The 20,602-nt window shown below is 45.8% G+C and overlaps 1 protein-coding gene across 4 annotated transcripts in view; it reads right to left on the bottom strand.

Moving 5' to 3' along the window:
• ELOVL7 (ELOVL fatty acid elongase 7) overlaps positions 1-20,602 on the bottom strand; it is an 82,204-nt gene that overhangs the window by 36,208 nt on the left and 25,394 nt on the right. For all 4 annotated transcript variants that reach the window (XM_075342586.1, XM_075342575.1, XM_075342580.1 and 1 more), the window contains exon 2: positions 6,276-6,350. In XM_075342586.1, coding sequence (XP_075198701.1) covers positions 6,276-6,339 — 64 coding nt within the window. In that variant the 5' untranslated portion in view covers positions 6,340-6,350. The remainder of the gene's footprint in view (positions 1-6,275; positions 6,351-20,602) is intronic.

Below are 20,602 nucleotides of genomic sequence, written 5' to 3'. Positions count from 1 at the left end.
TCAGGCGGAACAAAGGTCTTGCCCGGTGGGATTTGGTCTAACGTCACAGGCGAGAGCGTATGAAAAACCCTGGAGGGAAGGACGAGACGAGGTTCGTCAATCTCTTCCTGGGTAGAAAGCATAGAGCGAGACAGGGCGTCTGCCTTGTTATTCTTACTCCCAGACAGATAGTTGATGGAGAAATGAAAGCGGGAGAAAAACAAGGACCAGCGGGCTTGCCGAGGATTCAGACGCTGAGCGGTTTGTAAGTACGTCAGATTCTTATGGTCTGTATAGACCTGGAAAGGATGTTTCGCTCCTTCCAGCAAGTGACGCCACTCCTCCAAGGCTAATCTCAAGGCGAGCAGTTCCCTATCCCCAATGGTATAGTTTCTCTCTGCCGGTGAAAAGGTTTTAGCAAAGAAGAAACACGGCCTTTTTCTACCTGCACCGTTCTTTTGATACAAGACCGCACCAGCACCCACTGAAGAGGCATCAACCTCTAAGAGGAAGGGCTTACTCTCATCGGGTCTTTGAAGAACGGGAGCAGTTGAAAAGTGTCTTTTTACTGCCTCAAAAGCCTGAGATGTCTCAGTAGACCAGGCTTTGGGATTAGCACCTTTCTTAGTCAAGGCCACCAAAGGGGCCACCAAAGTAGAAAAATGGGGTATGAACTGCCTGTAATAATTTATGAATCCTAAGAAGCGTTGCACCGCCTTCAAGGAATGAGGTTCGGACCATTGCAGGACAGCAGAGAGCTTCGCAGGATCCATAGCCAGACCCTCTTGTGAGATAATGTAACCCAAAAAAGGCAATGAGGACTGCTCGAATACACATTTCTCGAGTTTAGCAAACAATGAGTGCTCCCTTAAACGGGAAAGGACACGAACGACATCCTGACGATGAGTCTCCAGATCAGGAGAAAAAATCAGGATGTCGTCCAGATACACCACTACTGAGGATAACAGTAAATCCCTGAACACATCGTTTACGAAGTCCTGAAATACTGCGGGTGCATTACATAACCCAAAAGGCATGACGAGGTATTCATAGTGACCGTCTCGGGTGTTAAAAGCGGTCTTCCATTCGTCACCCTTTCGAATTCGTACCAAGTTATGCGCACCCCGCAGATCCAACTTCGTAAAAACTTGAGCTCCTCTCAGTCTGTCAAAGAGCTCCGAAATTAAAGGTAATGGGTATTTGTTCTTTATTGTGATTGCGTTGAGACCCCTGTAATCTATGCAGGGACGCAAATCACCCTCTTTCTTCCGAACAAAGAAAAACCCAGCTCCCGCGGGAGAGACAGACTTACGAATGAACCCCTTCTCTAAACTCTCTCTTATATAGGTCGACATGGCCTCCGACTCAGGTATCGACAGGGGGTAAACCCTGCCTTTAGGTGGAACCGAACCTGGGATAAGGTCTATGGCACAGTCATACGGCCTATGGGGTGGAAGAACCTCAGCACCCTGTTTGGAGAACACGTCAGCGAAATCCAGATAGGGTGTAGGTATGGGAGAGAGATCAGTAGATGCAACCGCAATGACCTTAGGTGGTAAGGGAAGACATCGGGACTGACATTTCGAACCCCAACTAATAATGCTGTCAGACTCCCAGTCAATGTGAGGAGCATGAGTCCGAAGCCATGGGAGACCCAGAAGGATGTCGTCTATACCCTCAGGCAAAACAAGAAAAGAAATCTCCTCTATGTGACCCTGAGACAGGGAAAGGCGCAAGGGAACTGTCCTCAATGTAATGGAGTCAGACAACATAGTTCCATTAACAACACGGACAGGAATAGGCGCCTCTAACATGATAGAGGGAATATTGTGTCCCTTTACAAATCCTGAGGACACAAAAGTCCCGTCAGCTCCGGAATCCACAAAAGCCATAATAGGCCATGTATTCTCAGATAACGAGAGCTGACCTGGGATACAACACTTAGAGGGTGCAGAAGACGTCTCTAGTAACCCCCCTCTAATGGTTACTAGACCAGGGAGTTTCCCTGACGACTAGGACACTTGTTGGCATAGTGCCCAGCCTGACGACATACGTAACATATAGGAGGACCAGACTTGCGTAGTCTGGAAGACGTATGACCTAACTCCATAGGAGTGGGAGATGTTTCAGATGCTGAGGAAGATGGTAGTGGACCCTCAACAACTGGAATAGCCCGATGCTTAGGGCGTGAGGAAGAGACCTCGAGTCTACGTTCCTTATGGCGTACATCGATCCTCGTTGCTACTGTGATCAAGTCCTCCAGAGAAGCAGGGACCTCACGAGTAGCAAGAGCATCCTTGACATAGCCTGCCAACCCTCTCCAGAAGATAGGAATCAACACCTTCTCTGGCCAATCTAGTTCTGCCACCAGAGTTCTAAAAGCAATGGCATAAGAACTAGTGGATAACGAACCCTGAGATAGATCTAACAGTCTCAGGGCCGCATCATGGGTAACCTGCGGACCCATGAATACCGCCTTAAGAGCATCAAGAAAGTCTTGATGTCTCAGAGTAACCACATCAGAGCGCTCCCATAGGGGAGTCGCCCATTCTAAGGCTTTGTCCTGAAGTAAGGAGATGATAAAGCCTACTCTGGACCTCTCCGTAGAGAAGCGAGAAGAGTTGACCTCTAGGTGTATCTGACACTGACTAATGAAACCACGACATGATCTGGCATCGCCAGAATATCTGTTTGGCAGAGCAAGTCGAGGATCATGTGCAGATGTCACCATGGTCTGAGGTTTATCCTCTATACTCTTGAGCCGTGACTCAAGTACTTGTATGTAACGGTGTAACTGCTGATATTCTGCCATAACTGCCAGACCCTTGGCTCAGTCCTAATGTTACGGGGGGCTGTCTGATAATAACTCAAAGGAGTATCAGACAGTCAGGGTCCACCGTGCAAAGACTCTGCTGCAGACTATGGCAGAGTGCAATACCTCTGTTAACTCACAGAAGGATACAATAAGTAAGCAAAGCAATTCCTCCTCCACTTGGAGGGTGTGTGGAATGATCTCTGTTAACAATCACAGAGACAAAGGCAATGTGTGCGAAATGGCACCTACCTAGGTCCGCTCTTCTAGTGGTGCAAAAGAGACGAACAGCAGCGTAAGCCGCACAAAGCTCCTACCTGCGTTCGCTCCACTAGTGTGCGAGGACACGAACCACTAGATATGGCACCTGCCTAGGTCCGCTCTTGTAGTGGTGCAAAAGAGACGAACAGCAGCGTAAGCCGCACAAAGCTCCTACCTCTGTTCGCTCCCCTAGTGTGCGAGGATACGAACAACTGCCAGACGCAGTATAAGGAACGTTACCCTAGCGGCAACGTCCACCTACGAGTCGAATCACAAGGCCCAGCCAGACCATGTGCCTCAGGCACCTGCCTATGTCCGCTCCCCTAAGAGGTAAGGATACGGACAGCAGCCGAAGCTGTAAGGTATAAGAACGCTACCCTGCCGGTAGCGCTCACCTTGCATAGACAGAGGAATGCCTAGAGGAACGTGCACAGGACGTCTACCCTCATGCATGAACCAAGAGGACTGAGCGCCATGCGGCGTGTGTCAGGGTCTTATATAGACTCTGTGCCTCATCCAAGATGGAGGACACCAGAGCCAATCGGCTGCCAGAACGACAAGAGTGACGTCATGCTGGCCTATCACCGAGCAAGGCGTCACAAGCACATGACCAGCGACCAATCGGCATAGAAGGTGTCAGAGACATGTGACCTCGTGTCAGCGATGATGTCACCCGCACATGTGCAATGGCTCCAAGATAGGACTTAGTCTCCAGCGCTCGCACATGTGCAGTAGCAAGAAATCTGGACTTAGTCTCCAGCGCTCGCACATGTGCAGTAGCAAGAAATCTGGACTTAGTCTCCAGTGCTCGCACATGTGCAGTAGCAAAAAATCTGGACTTAGTCTCCAGCGCTCGCACATGTGCAGTAGCAAGAAATCTGGACATAGTCTCCAGTGCTCGCAGCAACCGTAACAATACCCTTCTGCTTCCTCCCATGCCCAGGAGATGTGGAATGAACAGACCATTTTCCTGCTTAGTCAGAAACAGTCATTACACATTACATTGCAAGGGCACATTTATAGGATTCTCTCTCTCTCTTTTTTTTTTTTTTTTTTTTTTTTTTTTTAACACCTCCAATTGTGAAACTTTGTATTATATCAAGATCCATTAAATTAAAATGGCCTTTTTGTTTGTGGGACAACCCCTTTTACAAGAATAAAAAAAAAAAAATCATGAGCCGCATACACCATTTTGAAGTGACAAAAATATACAGTTAGGTCCAGAAATATTTGGACAGTGACACAAGTTTTGTTATTTTAGCTGTTTACAAAAAAAATGTTCAGAAATACAAATACATATTATATTATATTATATATATATATATATATATATATAATATATTATATATTATATATAATATGGGCTGAAAGTGCACACTCCCAGCTGCAATATGAGAGTTTTCACATCCAAATCGGAGAAAGGGTTTAGGAATCATAGCTCTGTAATGCATAGCCTCCTCTTTTTAAAGGGACCAAAAGTAATTGGACAAGGGACTCTAAGGGCTGCAATTAACTCTGAAGGCGTCTCCCTCGTTAACCTGTAATCAATGAAGTAGTTAAAAGGTCTGGGGTTGATTACAGATGTGTGGTTTTGCATTTGGAAGCTGTTGCTGTGACCAGACAACATGCGGTCTAAGGAACTCTCAATTGAGGTGAAGCAGAACATCCTGAGGCTGAAAAAAAAAGAAAAAATCCATCAGAGAGATAGCAGACATGCTTGGAGTAGCAAAATCAACAGTCGGGTACATTCTGAGAAAAAAGGAATTGACTGGTGAGCTTGGGAACTCAAAGGCCTGGGCGTCCACGGATGACAACAGTGGTGGATGATCGCCGCATACTTTCTTTGGTGAAGAAGAACCCGTTCACAACATCAACTGAAGTCCAGAACACTCTCAGTGAAGTAGGTGTATCTGTCTCTAAGTCAACAGTAAAGAGAAGACTCCATGAAAGTAAATACAAAGGGTTCACATCTAGATGCAACCCATTCATCAATTCCAAAAATAGACAGGCCAGAGTTAACTTTGCTGAAAAACACCTCATGAAGCCAGTTCAGTTCTGGAAAAGTATTCTATGGACAGATGAGACAAAGACCATCTGTACCAGAATGATGGGAAGAAAAAAGTTTGGAGAAGAAAGGGAACGGCACATGATCCAAGGCACACCACATCCTCTGTAAAACATGGTGGAGGCAACGTGATGGCATGGGCATGCATGGCTTTCAATGGCACTGGGTCACTTGTGTTTATTGATGACATAACAGCAGACAAGAGTAGCCGGATGAATTCTGAAGTGTACCGGGATATACTTTCAGTCCAGATTCAGCCAAATGCCGCAAAGTTGATCGGACGGCGCTTCATAGTACAGATGGACAATGACCCCAAGCATACAGCCAAAGCTACCCAGGAGTTCATGAGTGCAAAAAAGTGGAACATTCTGCAATGGCCAAGTCAATCACCAGATCTTAACCCAATTGAGCATGCATTTCACTTGCTCAAATCCAGACTTAAGACGGAAAGACCCACAAACAAGCAAGACCTGAAGGCTGCGGCTGTAAAGGCCTGGCAAAGCATTAAGAAGGAGGAAACCCAGCGTTTGGTGATGTCCATGGGTTCCAGACTTAAGGCAGTGATTGCCTCCAAAGGATTCGCAACAAAATATTGAAAACAAAAATATTTTGTTTGGGTTTGGTTTATTTGTCCAGTTACTTTTGACCTCCTAAAATGTGGAGTGTTTGTAAAGAAATGTGTACAATTCCTACAATTTCTATCAGATATTTTTGTTCAAACCTTCAAATTAAACGTTACAATCTGCACTTGAATTCTGTTGTAGAGGTTTCATTTCAAATCCAATGTGGTGGCATGCAGAGCCCAACTCGCGAAAATTGTGTCACTGTCCAAATATTTCTGGACCTAACTGTAACACAAATAATAAATGAAGGCCTTCGTGCATCTTCATAGAATGATTTTTAATGGGTACAGACATACTTTTCCTGAGATATATCAGTGTATTGCAGTATAATCCTAACTCAGTGTACAAGACTGTAAACCCCGGAGCTTCACTGTAGAGTACATGTAGATGTTCTCCTTAATTGGCTTCCTGCAAAGACCTATGTACCTGAAAAGTTGTAATATTTCACTTTTATGTTCTATGGTTTCAGAAATTAACCAAGACCAGCTAAACCCAGTCATAAAGTAATATATGGAATTTATGGTCTGTCACTTACCGGCATCTTTAATCCACTCATCATAAAGCAGCACTGCTCTCGATGTTAAGTCCTTGAAGGCCATGCTGAGGTGTTCTGTAAAACAAACAAATCATATGTTCACTTAGGCTTGTATATATAAACAGAATATAATTTTGTACTGGGTATAAAAAGCATTGGCTTATAGTTGCAGGTCATTGTAAGGTTTTTTGGTCAACTTACCATACCATGTCCTCCTAGAAGATCTACAGATGTTTTCTAATTGATGTCAGGCTTGGTTCACAACACGTTTTAGCCTACACTCAGTTGCCCCATTTGAAACCCTACCAAATGTGATTACAGTTGACCACATCTTTGTGTCCGCCTCAAATAGATGCATACGGCCAAAAATGATGCCTGATAGAGCACACAGTTGCGCCATCTGCATCGTCACAGTGAATAGCCTCACCAGCACAGACACCCAAACCCCATTTTCCAGGGTTTCAAATGTAAAGCACAATGTAGCCACTGATCGTAGGCTAAAAGGTGACACGAACGTACTGTAGCCTTAAAGGTCTTTGCGCTACTAACACTATGGCAATCAAACCTACACTTATAGACCTTTATGTCATGTTAGGTAAGGGAAGTACCAAGCGAGCGGCAAAAGTTAAGTGGACCCCTGCGTCTAGGGAAGGGGGGAGATGGTGACCCCTGACTAAAGCTACCACTGGTCCCTGGGGTCCCTCACAACCCTAGATAGGGTCAGGTATACGGCACGACGCATAGGTGTGGAACCTATATATCCCTAATGCTGGACCCTAAATAAGGAACTGCTGGCATGAGCTGTTAGTCAACCCCACTAAAACCAAGACACAAGGGGGAAAAAATGCATGAACTACTTATCCACACATGACTCAGGCAGAAGTTCAGCAAAGCTTCAGCAATGATACCACAGGTACCACCTGCCTGCAACCAGAGCTTGAATGAACTGAATAATATCACCAGTCTAGGGAAGATAGGTGTATTTAAGCACATGGAGAATACTGATAATCAGCAGCTGGAGGGAAGTTAGCGCCTCTAGATCCTAAAGAGGAATAGATGAAAATAGAGTAGTATAGCAACCTAGTACAATGAAAACTAACAGCAGGAACAATACAGTAGAAAGTCAGGGAGTATTTTCCGCAGCCAAACGCTGTGACCTTCTATTGCCAGAAACCACATGAATGACACCCGTGATACTTTAGCACTGATTCATCAAGTCTGGAGTTTTACATGCCAGTCTTGATGAAGGCAAACCTATTAAGAGGGTCTACCTCAATGCGTTTGGTTCAACTTGCAGCTGCCGTACAGTATAGTTCTATGATCATTTACATTATTTAGGTTTCAGACATTCTGATGAATTTGTTAGCAATACTTGGCCACTCATTTACTGAGCTGCACCCAATCTTTGAATAATTGCCATAGCTGCGATAGGACTTGCACAAAAAATGTGCAACTTTTCACATTTTTATGCAAATATGAATTACTCAAACTTTTTGAAATGTTTTATGTCAGTTTTCTTGCAAAAAAAACCTGTTTGATGAATTAGAGCAGGGGTGGGGAACCTTTTTTCTGTCGGGGGCCATTTGGAAATTTCTACCAATCTTCAGGGGCCGCACAAAACTATCAACTTGAAAATTACCCTAATACATTTGGTCAAACAATTAACTCAGTGTGGCAGCTGGAGCTTCTACTCTTTGGTGCAGCTGTAATATTAGGCGATATTTATCTTGTTGCTTTTCACAACTGCTTTTCCAAGTTTGAGTTGGCTGGGACTGCTGTATATACATCACAGGAGGAGATGGGGGTATATACATGACAGGGGAGGGTTGAGAGGAATATAATCACTGGGGAGGCTGGGTGACAGACATGACTAGGGATGCTGGGGGCATAGACTTCAAAGAAGATGCTGAGTGCAAATACATCACTTGGGAGGAGTATATATATCACTAGAAAAGCTGCAGGACATAAACGTGTCTGTGGGCATAGACATCACTGGGGGGTACATACATCATTGATGGGGAGCACAGACAGATGTGGGGGCATAAACATTGCTAGTGAGGGCTGGGAGGAATATACATCACTAGGGGAGCAGCGGGGCATAGACCTCATTGGGCGGCACAGACATCACTAGGGTATATACACATCACTGGGTTGCACAGACATAGCTTGGGGGAACAAACATTGCTAGGGTTATATACATAGCTGGGGAAACAGACAGCCCTGGGGGATGCCAGAGGGGCACAGACAGCCCTGAGGGATGCTGGGAGTACAGACAGCCCTGGGGGCACAGAAAACGATGGGAGAGACTGAAGGCACAGACAGACCTGGGGGGACCGGAGACATAGACATGGGGGGAGGCTGGGATCGCTGCCTCCGGGCACACACAGTGCTGCCGCCGAGCACAGTAGAACCTTGGAAATGATGGGGCAGTCGCTCCTCTTCTGTTGGATTGGACCGCACCTCTACCCCTACAAAGTACGTCCTCACGTAGCCAGGGCCAGCGTGGGGACGTAGTCTTTCAGGTGTGTTCAGCATTGAAGGTGCCATGCAGGGTTTTAAAGGGCCAGCAGCCAGCAAGGTGCGGCATTTGCCCCAGCACTGCGGTCCCCGGGAATCAGCCCGGGGGCCGCAGAAAACGACTTTGCGGGACGCATACGGCCCGCGAGCCGGAGGTTCCCCACCCCTGAATTTAAGCATGTATGTTTATGAGACAGCAGGTCACTATAGGCACAAGGTCGCTGCAGCCCTTAACCCATACAACCAAAGATCAGTGATGGGAAAGAAGAGAAATTTAGTTCATGAGTATAGATGATACAATATTAAAATTTAAAGATTAAACTCGGCTCCGCAAGAAAAAGTGACTGATTACATTTTTGGTGGGGGCTTCAGCGGTGGGGACCTTGATGATCATTATGTTATGGAATATTGTAACAATATGTCTTGTGTATTGAAAGAACAAGATTAAATAGGGCTTTCTATCTCAAAAAGCAATGGTGATAACACATGTGAACTCATCAATATTAAATCTGGAAATGAGTGAACTAAGTTGCAGGATCCTGGTCAACTGGTCTGGTCAGTACTCCGCGGTCGCCAGACAGAAGCCCCGAAAACCGCTATCTTTCATAATCCCCAGCACCTCTTCTGATAGGTAGGCTTGGTGAGATCTCAGGTGTGCATCACGCCGCAAAACCAACATTGCACTTGACCTACAAATCACAAGATGCACCGAGGATTTTTTAGGTTCTCAAGGTTTATCCCCGGTGACCACAGAATACCGACATGACACCTGGACAGGAGAGTAAATTCTCTCATCTCAAATTAGAGCAGCAGCTTTAATATTAAAGATTTCCGATATTGACCTATCGACTGGTCACTATACAAACCATGTCTCACACTGATGAGGTTTAACACCCACCAATAAGTGGATTGTAGTCCCAGTGGTGGAAGATGTATAGAAACTGAGCTGCAGTACCCAAGAATAAAACCTCGGGGAAGAATACAGCCGTTGGCAGGGGTTCTGGATTTCGGCCCTCACATTTTTTATATAGATGACCTGTTCTAAGGAAAATCCCTTTATGGCACATGAAATACATAATATAGAGTAGGACCCCCGTATTGAGATTTGCCGTGAAGTGGCAGGGGTGGGTCAAAGAATTAATCAATTATTTGCTAAAAATCTCATTTTGTATTATAATACAGTTGGAATAAATTCGTGAATATGCACTTTTTATATGATGCATGCCACTCTCAGATCGTGCTGGCTCCCCTATCGTAAGATTACAGTCTTGGCAAAGAGTTACCGTAATTGTTACACCTAGTACAGAGCAGCCATGTTTGCTTTTGTAGAACTTACTATAAGCATGGGAATGGAAAATATATCTTAAAAGAAAAATTCAAGAAGAAAAAAACTTGTGTGATGCACCTGATTCAAAAGTATTTAACTAATGGGTACTATAATCATATTTTCCACAAACTCCATCCTAGTCTTTGGAGGACTATTCACTCACTCGGCTTACCATCCAAATTATATAGTTGTAGAGAAGGCCACTTAAAACTTTTCAAGCCCCCATTATCAAGAACTCCCAACCAATGTGGTAGGTCTATGACCTTATGACTGGAGATGACCGGTTCCGTGGAGGTTCGATTCACTGGCAGCAAATGAGTAGAGCTTCCACTGGCTCGAGCTTGACCCGAACCCTGGCGCAAGCCACTTATTGGCTGTTTGAGTCTCCGCCGACATACAGCCAGCCATAAGCAGATCAATTCCAGGGCAGGGTTGGTGGGCTGTTTTTCAAAAAATGTTTTGGGTTGCATGCTATATCTAATCGTGCTAATGTTACCCCCAGTGCGAGCCGTTCAAACACTACAAAAAGCTTGCACAGGGCTGAGCACCAAGCGTACCCCAGCACAGCTCACGTGAACGCCGAACCTTGATTTTTTAAGTTGAAGTTTAGTTCCAAAACCGAATCTCAGGTTCCCCCTCATCTCTACTTATTACCCTAGATTACCTACAAGTAAACTCAGGCTGTTACACAGCAAACTAGTACAAATATAATCAGATAAACCTGCCTGGCTTCCTCCAACCATTGTAGGACAATAAATTAGTGCAAAATATTACAGCATAATTCAGTAAAGTCTGCTTTACACCTTTCAATTCTGCATAAGATATCATATGCTATGTGACACGCCCCCATCGTATGTGCGACACGTTTAATTTGTTGACCGTGTCGCACAAACGATTAATTGCTGTCACACTGTCACACGTACTTACCCGTCCATATGACCTCGATGTGGGCGGCGAACATCCACTTCCTGGAGTGGGAGGGACATTCAGCGTCACAGCGACATCACATGGCAGCCTGCCAATAGAAGCGGAGGGGCGGAGATGAGCGGGACGTAAACATCCCGCCCACCTCCTTCCTACCGCATTGCCGGCGGGACGCAGGTAAGATCTGTTCATCGTTCCCGGGGTGTCACACACTGCGATGTGTGCTGCCTCAGGAAGATTGAACAATCCGACATTTAATTATTAGGTGTTGAACGACATGCGTGCGGTGAACGGTTTTACGATCAATCGCAATCGCACGTAGATGTCACATGCTACAACAACACTAACGATGCTGGATGTGCGTCACTTACGACGTGACCCCGCCAACACATAGTTAGATTTGTTGTAGCGTGTAAAGCCAGCTTTAGTTGTACGTCGGTATAGCATGATATTTGGAATCATGCCTTTTTGGTTTGGCCATAAACATTTAATTACAGTGGAATAATATAAACCGGGAAGGATGCAGAAAGCAGATGGCGATTGGGCAAGTGCATGGAAGGTTATGCACACTTTGTTGGGTATAAATTAGATACTGGAGGCAGCAGGTCATAGGGACCCTCTGTTCTGGCTCCTCAGAAGATCTCTCACTATATGCCCAGCCAATGGTAATTGAGGGATATGATGTCATTGGCACAATTATTACATGCAATCAAATAAACTGACATTACACTTGGCTGAACAAAGCAGGAACCCTTTTTCCACCAGACCCTGTGCAGTTGTATACATGGTATGTCTGCCCATGAGGATAAGAAAATTGACTTTTGTCTGAAATGTGACCACACCATACTGAACCTGCAACAAATCTAGAATATTTCTGACATTCTTTATATCGGAGCCTTCCCACAAGCAAATAGTTTACATTCCTCCATTCCTTCCCCCAGTAAACTGCAGTAGTACATGCTTACTAAACACAAAGTGACAAGTGTTAAACTATGTAACATTACAGTGTTAGTTTCAACTTAGGTAAAACATTTCAAGATAATATATAAAGACCGGTAGTAACAGGAGCTTTCTAGGAATACACAATGATGGCCTATTCTTGGTATACCTTGCTTATCTTGTATCTCCATTAGAGACGGTGTGTGAGTTGGAGGGGGTAGAGTTCGGGGGAATTGCTGCTAAACAGCTATAGGAAGCTTATGGTCACCTTGAGGATGCTTACCAATACAACACTCACCGATATAACCCTCCATTTTCCCTAAAAATTAAATCCCTCTAAGGGTACGTTGAGGTTTTCTTGTTTGTGTAGTTTTGGAGCAAAAAAACTCCTCAAAAAAGTTAAAAACTCCTGAAATACATCGAGATAAATTTATCAAGATGTGTCGTAGTGAACGCTCATGCTAAGCCAGCCTTGCTGGAATTGAAGGAGCAGAATTCATCATCAAGAGGCGCACACCAGTTACTGACTTTGGCACCTCTGCATGACATGTCCAACCATGGTAGAAATGTTACTCCACTCAGAAGCATTTTGGCATACAAAACATAATCACATTTGACGGACAGATGTGGCCAACATCTCCAACCATTTTGGCAAAGCTGGTTCAAACTGGTGTGAAAACATCAAGAGTCACAATTTTTACGCAACTCACTGTTGCACCAAATTATTGATCCCATAAAAACTGTCACCACAGTTTTCTGACATAAAAGCTTTGATGAACTGGCCCCTCAGTAGGCATATACCCTAAAAGTATGTGCACATGACGTTTATTTCAGGGTGCGGAACCTGCCAAGTTTTTCAAACCAAAGATACTTCCGAAAATCCTAATTTTTTCTCTTTCTCGAAATGTCTTTTTTAGCATTTAGTTTGGTTATTCCTGGAGATATTTTGCAATGTTTTGACCTCCTGCATTTTTTTAGCGTTTTTTGTGTTTTTTTTCCTTCAGTTTTTTTCAGTGTTCATGTCGTTTTCAGTGCAGTCATCCAGACTTTTAAACACCAATAATGAAGAAATTGCTAGCGGTTTGGCAAGAAAAAAAAAACGCTAGGAAAAAACACTCAAAGATGCCCAGGCCGTCTTCTGAGCCTTCCTATTGTATTGTATACTGTAGGACGTATTCAGAATAGAAAGCCCCTGAAGAATGGACAATTCACTTATTTTAACCACTTTGTCTTTGGAACCTAAAGCAGTTAAAAGACACAAAAGTCTGAACAGCAGAAGTGTGTGACAGCAGCTTACATACTCACTCTCTGGAACTAAAAAAAAATCACAGGATCCTGTTCCTGCCTTTGGTCCTAGCTACTGGATCAAAGCCATGAGACCCTTCTACTAGAAGGACTAATCGCTTCTTCTGATTAGTAAGCCAGCAAGCATGACGCTCCTTGTGCATCACACTGTAATGATGCCGTGCCAGGCCTGCTAATCAGAAGAGGCGCTGGGAATTCCAGCAAGTAGGAGGAGACTGAAAATGGGTCCGGTCTGGCAGACCCTGACTACAGGCATATGCACTGGACCAGTGACCTGAAAATCTTTTTGCCCAAACCTTAAAATGATTTTCAGCCTTTCAGCCCCAATTACAAGCATTTCAATAAAATAAAAAAATTATGAGATATCTATCTATATATACACACACACACACACACACACACACACACACAAATATACACACGGATATATACATATATACACACACACACACACACACACCAAAAGTTTGGAAACACCTCATTCAATACGTTGTCTTTGTTTTCATGAGTCAGAAAATTGTAGATTCACATTGAAGGCATCCAAACTATTAATTAACACATGTGGAGTGAAATACTTAACAAAAAAGTGTGAAACAACTGAAAATATGTCTTATATTCTAGGTTCTTCAAAGTAGCCACATTTTGCTTTCATTACTACTTTGCACACTCTTGGCATTCTCTTGATGCTTCAAGAGGTAGTCACCGGAAATGGTTTTCCAACAGTCTTGACGATGTTCCCAAAGATGCTTAGCACTTGTTGGCCCTTTTGCCTTCACTCTGCGGTCCAGCTCACCCCCAAACCATCTCGATTGGGTTCAGGTCTGGTGACTGTGGAGGCCAGGTCATCTGGCGTAGCATCCCATCACTCTCCTTCTTAGTCAAATAGCCCTTACACAGCCTGGAGGTGTGTTTGGGGGTCATTGTCCTGTTGAAAAATAAATGATGGTCCAACTAAATACAAACCGGATGGAATAGCATGCCGCTGCAAGATGCTGTGGTAGCCATGCTGGTTCTGTATGCCTTCAATTTTGAATAAATCCCCAACAGTGTCACCAGCAAAGCACCCCCACACCATCACACCACCTCCTCCATGCTTCACGGTGGGAACCAGGCATGTAGAGTCCATCCGTTCACCTTTTCTGCATCACACAAAGAAATAGTGGTTGGATCCAAAGATCTCTAATTTGGACTCATCAGACCAAAGCACAGATTTCCACTGGTCTAATGTCCATTCCTTGTGTTCTTTAGCCCAAACAAGTCTCTTCTGCTTGTTGCCTGTCCTTAGCAGTGGTTTCCTAGCAGCTATTTACCATGAAGGCCTGCTGCACAAAGTTTCCTCTTAACAGTAGTTCTAGAGAGGTGTCTGCTGCTAGAACTCTGTGTGGTATTAACCTTGTCTCTAATCTGAGCTGCTGTTAACCTACGATTTCTGAGGCTGGTGACTCTGATAAACCTATCCTCCGCAGCAGAGGTGACTCTTGGTCTTCCTTTCCTGGGGCAGTCCTCATGTAAGCCAGTTTCTTTGTAGCATTTGATGGTTTTTGCCACTGCACTTGGGGACACTTTCAACGTTTTCTCAATTTTTCGGACTGACTCACCTTAATTTCTTAAAGTAATGATGGCCACTCGTTTTTCTTTACTTAGAATTTGTATTATGGCAAGAAAAAAGCAGCTGTCTAGTCAGTAGGACTATCAGCTGTATATCCACCACACTTCTGCACAAACACAACTGATGGTCCCAACCCCATTTATAAGGCAAGAAATCCCACTTATTAAACTTGACAGGGCACACCTGTGAAGTGAATACCATTTCTGGTGACTACCTCTTGAAGCTCATCAAGAGAATGCCAAGAGTGTGTAAAGCAGTAATCAAAGCAAAAGGTGGCTACTTTGAACATCCTAGAATATAAGACATATTTTCAGTCGTCTCATATTTTTTGTTAAGTATTTCATTCCACATGTGTTAATTCATAGTTTTGATGCCTTCAATGTGAATCTACAATTTTCAGAGTCATGAAAATAAAGAATAGTCTCTGAATGAGAAGGTGTGTCCAAACTTTTGGTCTGTACTGTGTGTATAATATATATCTAATATATAAAGCTGAATGTGTGTATGTATAGCATGTATGTATAGTATGTACAGTATGTATGTATAGTATGTACAGTATGTATGTATGGATGGATGTATGTGTGTATGTTCGGGATTGGCATCTGCACCGTCGCAGCTACAGCCACAAAATTTTGCACACTCACGTCTGGACCACGAGAGCGTTATAGGCTATGTTGTGAGGCAAAATTTTAACCCCACGCGTTCCAATTTACCAATCAATTTTGCCCCTATCCACATAATGGGAAAAAGCGAAACGAACTTTTGCACAGACACCTCATGTGACCCAGGGAACGTCGGAGACTATGTTTTGACAGGAAAATTTAACCCCACGCTTTACAGTTACTCTCCAAAAAACATGCCTCCATAAAAGTAAATGGAGCCTGGAACTACAGAGGTTATTAGTAGGAGCTGTGATTGGTAGATATAGGAACAAAAGACATTCATAGTATAAGAAGCTTATATGTCAGGTAATAAGAAGTCAGTGGGGAGACAGACTGGCAAAGAGACAGACGGGGCACATTACTTGGCCAATTTAGTTAAATCTGTGTGTAATATCTGTGGTGTTGAAATATATGTTGTGAAATGCTTCAATTAGCTTAGTTTTTGCCTTTTAATAATTACATTTCCACTTTTGTGGGTTTTTTTGTGTGCAGAATACATTTTTGTTAACAACAGTGATTAACCCGGGCGAAGCCGGGTAGTACAGCTTTTGTAATATATATATTTCTACCTATCCGTATACACACACACACTGAAATGGTGGAATGGTGAACAGACCCTTTAACTCTTAACTATTAAAAATTTTGCCTGCATAGAAGTAGCTGCTTTCGCCACTCTTCCTATGTTTGGGTGTGTATGTTGTTTGGAAGCATGGCCGTTTACTGAATAACAGTTCAGCTATAGGCTATTTAAGTCAAAAGGGCACCTCAAGATTTATCAGAATAGAAAGACTTACTAGAGGAGGTCACACTAAGGCCTCTTTCACACGTCCATGTGTGGCGCTCCTGAGGCGCTCGTCGCCGCAGGGTGCTGCACCTTAATTAAGGTATGGTATCTATCTCAGGAAAGGCGGGGGTTAATCACCGATGTTCCGCATTCACACACTACATATAGCTTAGGAGCCTTCCCACATGTTGGGTTGACTCAGGGTAGAGAGGGGGGTGGCCATACGAACATGGACTTCCCGGTCACTGAAGGGGGTGGGGTCCACTTGGAGTAGAAATAGGCACAACACACGCACATGAAAAACAGACCCATCAGGACCATAGTTCTGACAAGACATCTCTGGAGAACTTGGACTTTAGTGGGTCCAGGGGCTTGGAGTGGGAGCTCAGCCGGGGTACCTAACTGAGGATGGGGACACCCGAGAAATAGGAATCTCACTCCCTGTCTCAAAACACCGGTGGTGAACCTTTACCGGATCTGGGATTGACCGGAGCCCATCACAGCAGTGACCAGTGTGACCGGGCTGACAGCTGAAGTTGTGAGTAAACTACACCCTGAACCCGCAGAGACTGCGTTGGCTCATCCTTACCGGTGCCACCGCCCAACGCTTAGGCGCCTATGGCTATTACAACCCTCATCATCCACCCGGGGCCTGCTCCACCTGTGGGGAGTGACACCATCCCGGCTGTCATAACACCTGCCCCGGCGAGGAACCCAGCAGCTACTCCCTGGCCGTATACCACAGGTGGCGTCACGACAAACTTTCCCCAATACCCCGCTTCCCCCACCATTTACTGCATACCTCGGGGCAACGGAAACGGGCAAGGCCACCCCGTGACAACACCTGACCCGACCTTCAATGGCCCAGCGATGAGTAGGTTAACCACCTGCCCAGTGAGGCACTGCACAGCCATGTTGAAGGTGCGTATGGCCCTCTGTGTGCCTTGAGTTTGGCACACTAAAAAGTTCCTGCTCTCTGTGTGCTATTGCGGATAAAACACGGTGAACACTACTCACCTGCACAGGTGCTGATGTCTCTGGCACTGCTGCTTCCAGGTCCGTGGAACAGTGAATATGCATGAGCATAATGAGCGGTCCAGGAAGGAACAGCAGAGACAGACACCAGCGCCGGAGCAGGGAAGTACAGAAAATAATTTTATTTGAAAGACACGTGTTTTCTCCGGTGCATGTCACATGGATCACATCAGTGTGTGATCTGTGGGACATCAGCGCTGCCGGAGAAAAACTGACTTGTCTCCATATGGACACATGATCCTTGTGAAAACACTGATGTGTGTGCAGACTCATTGATTTTCATAGATCTGCATATGTCCCTGTCTCCAGTATGTATGAAAAAGGAGTCATACGTACCGGAATCACTGACATTTTAAGGGGACCTAACAGTGATTTGGGGCAGTAATCAAGAGAAGTTGGTCATCGGCTGCTGCGCTCTGCACAGGCACCAAGCAGCTACCGAATCATGCGCTCTGCTCTCCCGCAGCTCTGTGCCTCTCTTCTCATTTTTAATTTTATGAAAAGAGAGACAGGGACCTTCATTGTAATAACATTCTAAAATAAATAACAAAACCTTACAATAACAAAAAAAAAAAAAAAAAAAACCCAACAATTCTCACATTGTGACCATTTTATGCACTTCTGCAGTCTATGAGACAGATTAAATAAGAATGGAGTACTACCCGTCAGTCTTAATGAAGGGGCGTTTTGAAGTAGGATGTCCCAAATTCAATAAGAGGTGCACACCGCTTAATAAATATGGTCTCCTTATTGTCACACTGCCACCATGTATGAATTCATGGGTGGGCATAGCCACGCTCCATCCAACCTTGGTGATGATAGCTTAGCCCATTTCCCAGGAGCTGGCTAAAAACATTAAAAACGACAAAAGTCACAAGTTTTTTCGACTTTTCCAAGTGTTTTACGCATTGGGTTCTATATCTTTAGGGAAACATGACAAACACACCTTGTAGCTACTTGGTAACAATGCAAAATATGTAACAGGCTATTTCTAACACTGAGGGCTTCCTATGTGACAGCGGTGGCTTTGGGCTCCTTCATCTGTGGCGCCCCTGAGGCTCTGGTCGCCACAGGTTACTGCACTCCACTTGGGGTGTAGTACTGATCATGGATCCAAGGGAGGTCGATTCATCATACACAACCACATACAAACACCGGTTGCCCATTCTCCACTGGGGACTGACCTAGGGTCGGGTACCAAAGGGGTTGCCTACAGTGTGGCATTTACAGGATGCCATCCCAACTGGGGCCCCAATCCACTAGCTTATGACCTGGGTGTGGGGAGGAGTTGCCACCAGGGGGGAGTTAGGAGTTACACACACAGCAATAGAGAGTTCTCCAGCAGGAGTGACAGTGAGTGGAAGTCTTTCCTGGTAGCTCCTGTGGGACATAGGAGTTGAACAGTCGCTGTGGATGATACCATGTCAGTTCCCCCGGGACCAGCGTAGTTCAGGGTGCAGCACGCTAGGGTGGTGTAATTCCAAGTTGCACCATCAGATTCTGCAGGACAGAGAGGTTCTATGCTTCTTCGACCACCCAAGTTTCCAGAGCCAAGTGGCACCTAGGAATCCGGGGCCTCGATCACAGTCAGACTCGAGGGAATCCACGCTACTGGCATAGGGAACAGTACTCTACCTAGTACGGAAAGGACTCTTAAGTGCTTCAAGCCACAGGGACCCGCACTACAAAGGGCAGTGAGGAAGGGCCCACAGACTACTGCACGGGTTCTGACCTCCCACGGATCCGGGATCGATCTGAGCCCATCACGGCAGTGACCGGTGCTATGGGGCTGGCAACTGAAGTTGTGAGTAAAGACACCTTGAACCCACAGAGACTGTGTCGGCTTGTCCCTATCGGCGTCACCGCCGACAGCTATTATCTACCTTCAACATCCACCCGGGGTTTACTCCACCTGTGGGGAGCGACATCATCCCGGCAGCCATAACACCTGCCCCAGCGAGGAATTCTGCAGAGGCGGCTACTCACTGGCCGCATACCACAGGTGGCGTCACGACAAACTCTCCCAATATCCCCACTTCCCCCTTCATCTACTGCACCCCTCAGGGCAACGGAACTGGGCAAGACCACCTGTGACATCGCCTGACCCAACCCGAAACGGCCTGGCAACGAGTAGGTTAACCACCTGCCCCGTGGGGCGCTGCACATGTGATCCGCCCAGGGCTATGGGATACATGGTCCCGGGCCGCATATGTACGGGGATGCTGTGTCACGGGTGTGTAATGGCCGTTGCCCGGTTCTGTGACCCTTGGGGTCACTTGAAAAGGGGTTATATACAGGGGAGATTATAGAGTATGTTGTGACACCACTTGCAGGTTGCGGTTATGGTTTGCAACCCGCCGCTGTACAGTCTATTGCCACTGGGGCTGGTGGTCATGGCAGCTTGGATGCTGGGCCCTCAGCAAGTAGGACCGAGGCCGCAGGGGGTTGATGAATGTGTTCGGTGTGGAAAGAAGGGAGACCATACAATGGGGATGCAGTGCAACTGGTGTTTATTCACAGCGGTTGTAATGCTGATTCACTGAGGACGGCTGGTTTCGACCCCTGGTCTCTTTAGTCCCAGTGCCGGTATGGTAACCTGGTGGCTTCTTTGCCCTGCACCTATCACTGGTTTGGTGGAACCCCGTGGCTTGGAGCATCTGGGTGGTGCCCTACTGTTTGTCGTCAGTCTCTGGATCGTATGGCGGGCAGTGTGAACCCTGTAGGTTCAGTGTTCTGTTCCGGTCCCCGGCTCTCTCATGACTGCTGGTGTCCCCAGATTCTTGGGTCAGTGAGGTCCTGGATGGTTCCCTCACTGTACAGGTATTTGTCAGGTAGCCTGAAGCGTTCGCCTGAACTAGGGCCCTGTGCCCCGTCGGTGCTATGGTTCTAGGGGTACCTTGTCGTACCCTCCCTAGCAACCACCCTCCTTCACCAGCTAGGTCACCGCTACATGACCCCGTCTGAAAACTTTTTCTGTCTCACTCCCACCCCCTGGTTGTCGGCTAGTGGACTGGATCGACTCCACCCTGGGTGGCCATCCATTGGGTCCCAAACTAGTCAGTCACCCATGATTGAGAGAGGGAACTGGGGAGTGTTTATGTGTTTTGATGTTACCGGCACTGGTCTTCCAGGTCCCTGGGGGTAGGCCCTGCATCTTTGTCAGGATGCAGTACCTAGTAGTGACCTGACAGGTTCAGGGGCGCTACACATGCAAGAGGGTTTGGG

The sequence above is a fragment of the Anomaloglossus baeobatrachus genome, chromosome 1 (genome assembly GCF_048569485.1).
Source record: "Anomaloglossus baeobatrachus isolate aAnoBae1 chromosome 1, aAnoBae1.hap1, whole genome shotgun sequence".
NCBI lineage: Eukaryota > Metazoa > Chordata > Amphibia > Anura > Aromobatidae > Anomaloglossus > Anomaloglossus baeobatrachus.
Note: the sequence above shows the minus strand (reverse complement) of the source record. Positions and strands in the feature narration are given on the sequence as shown.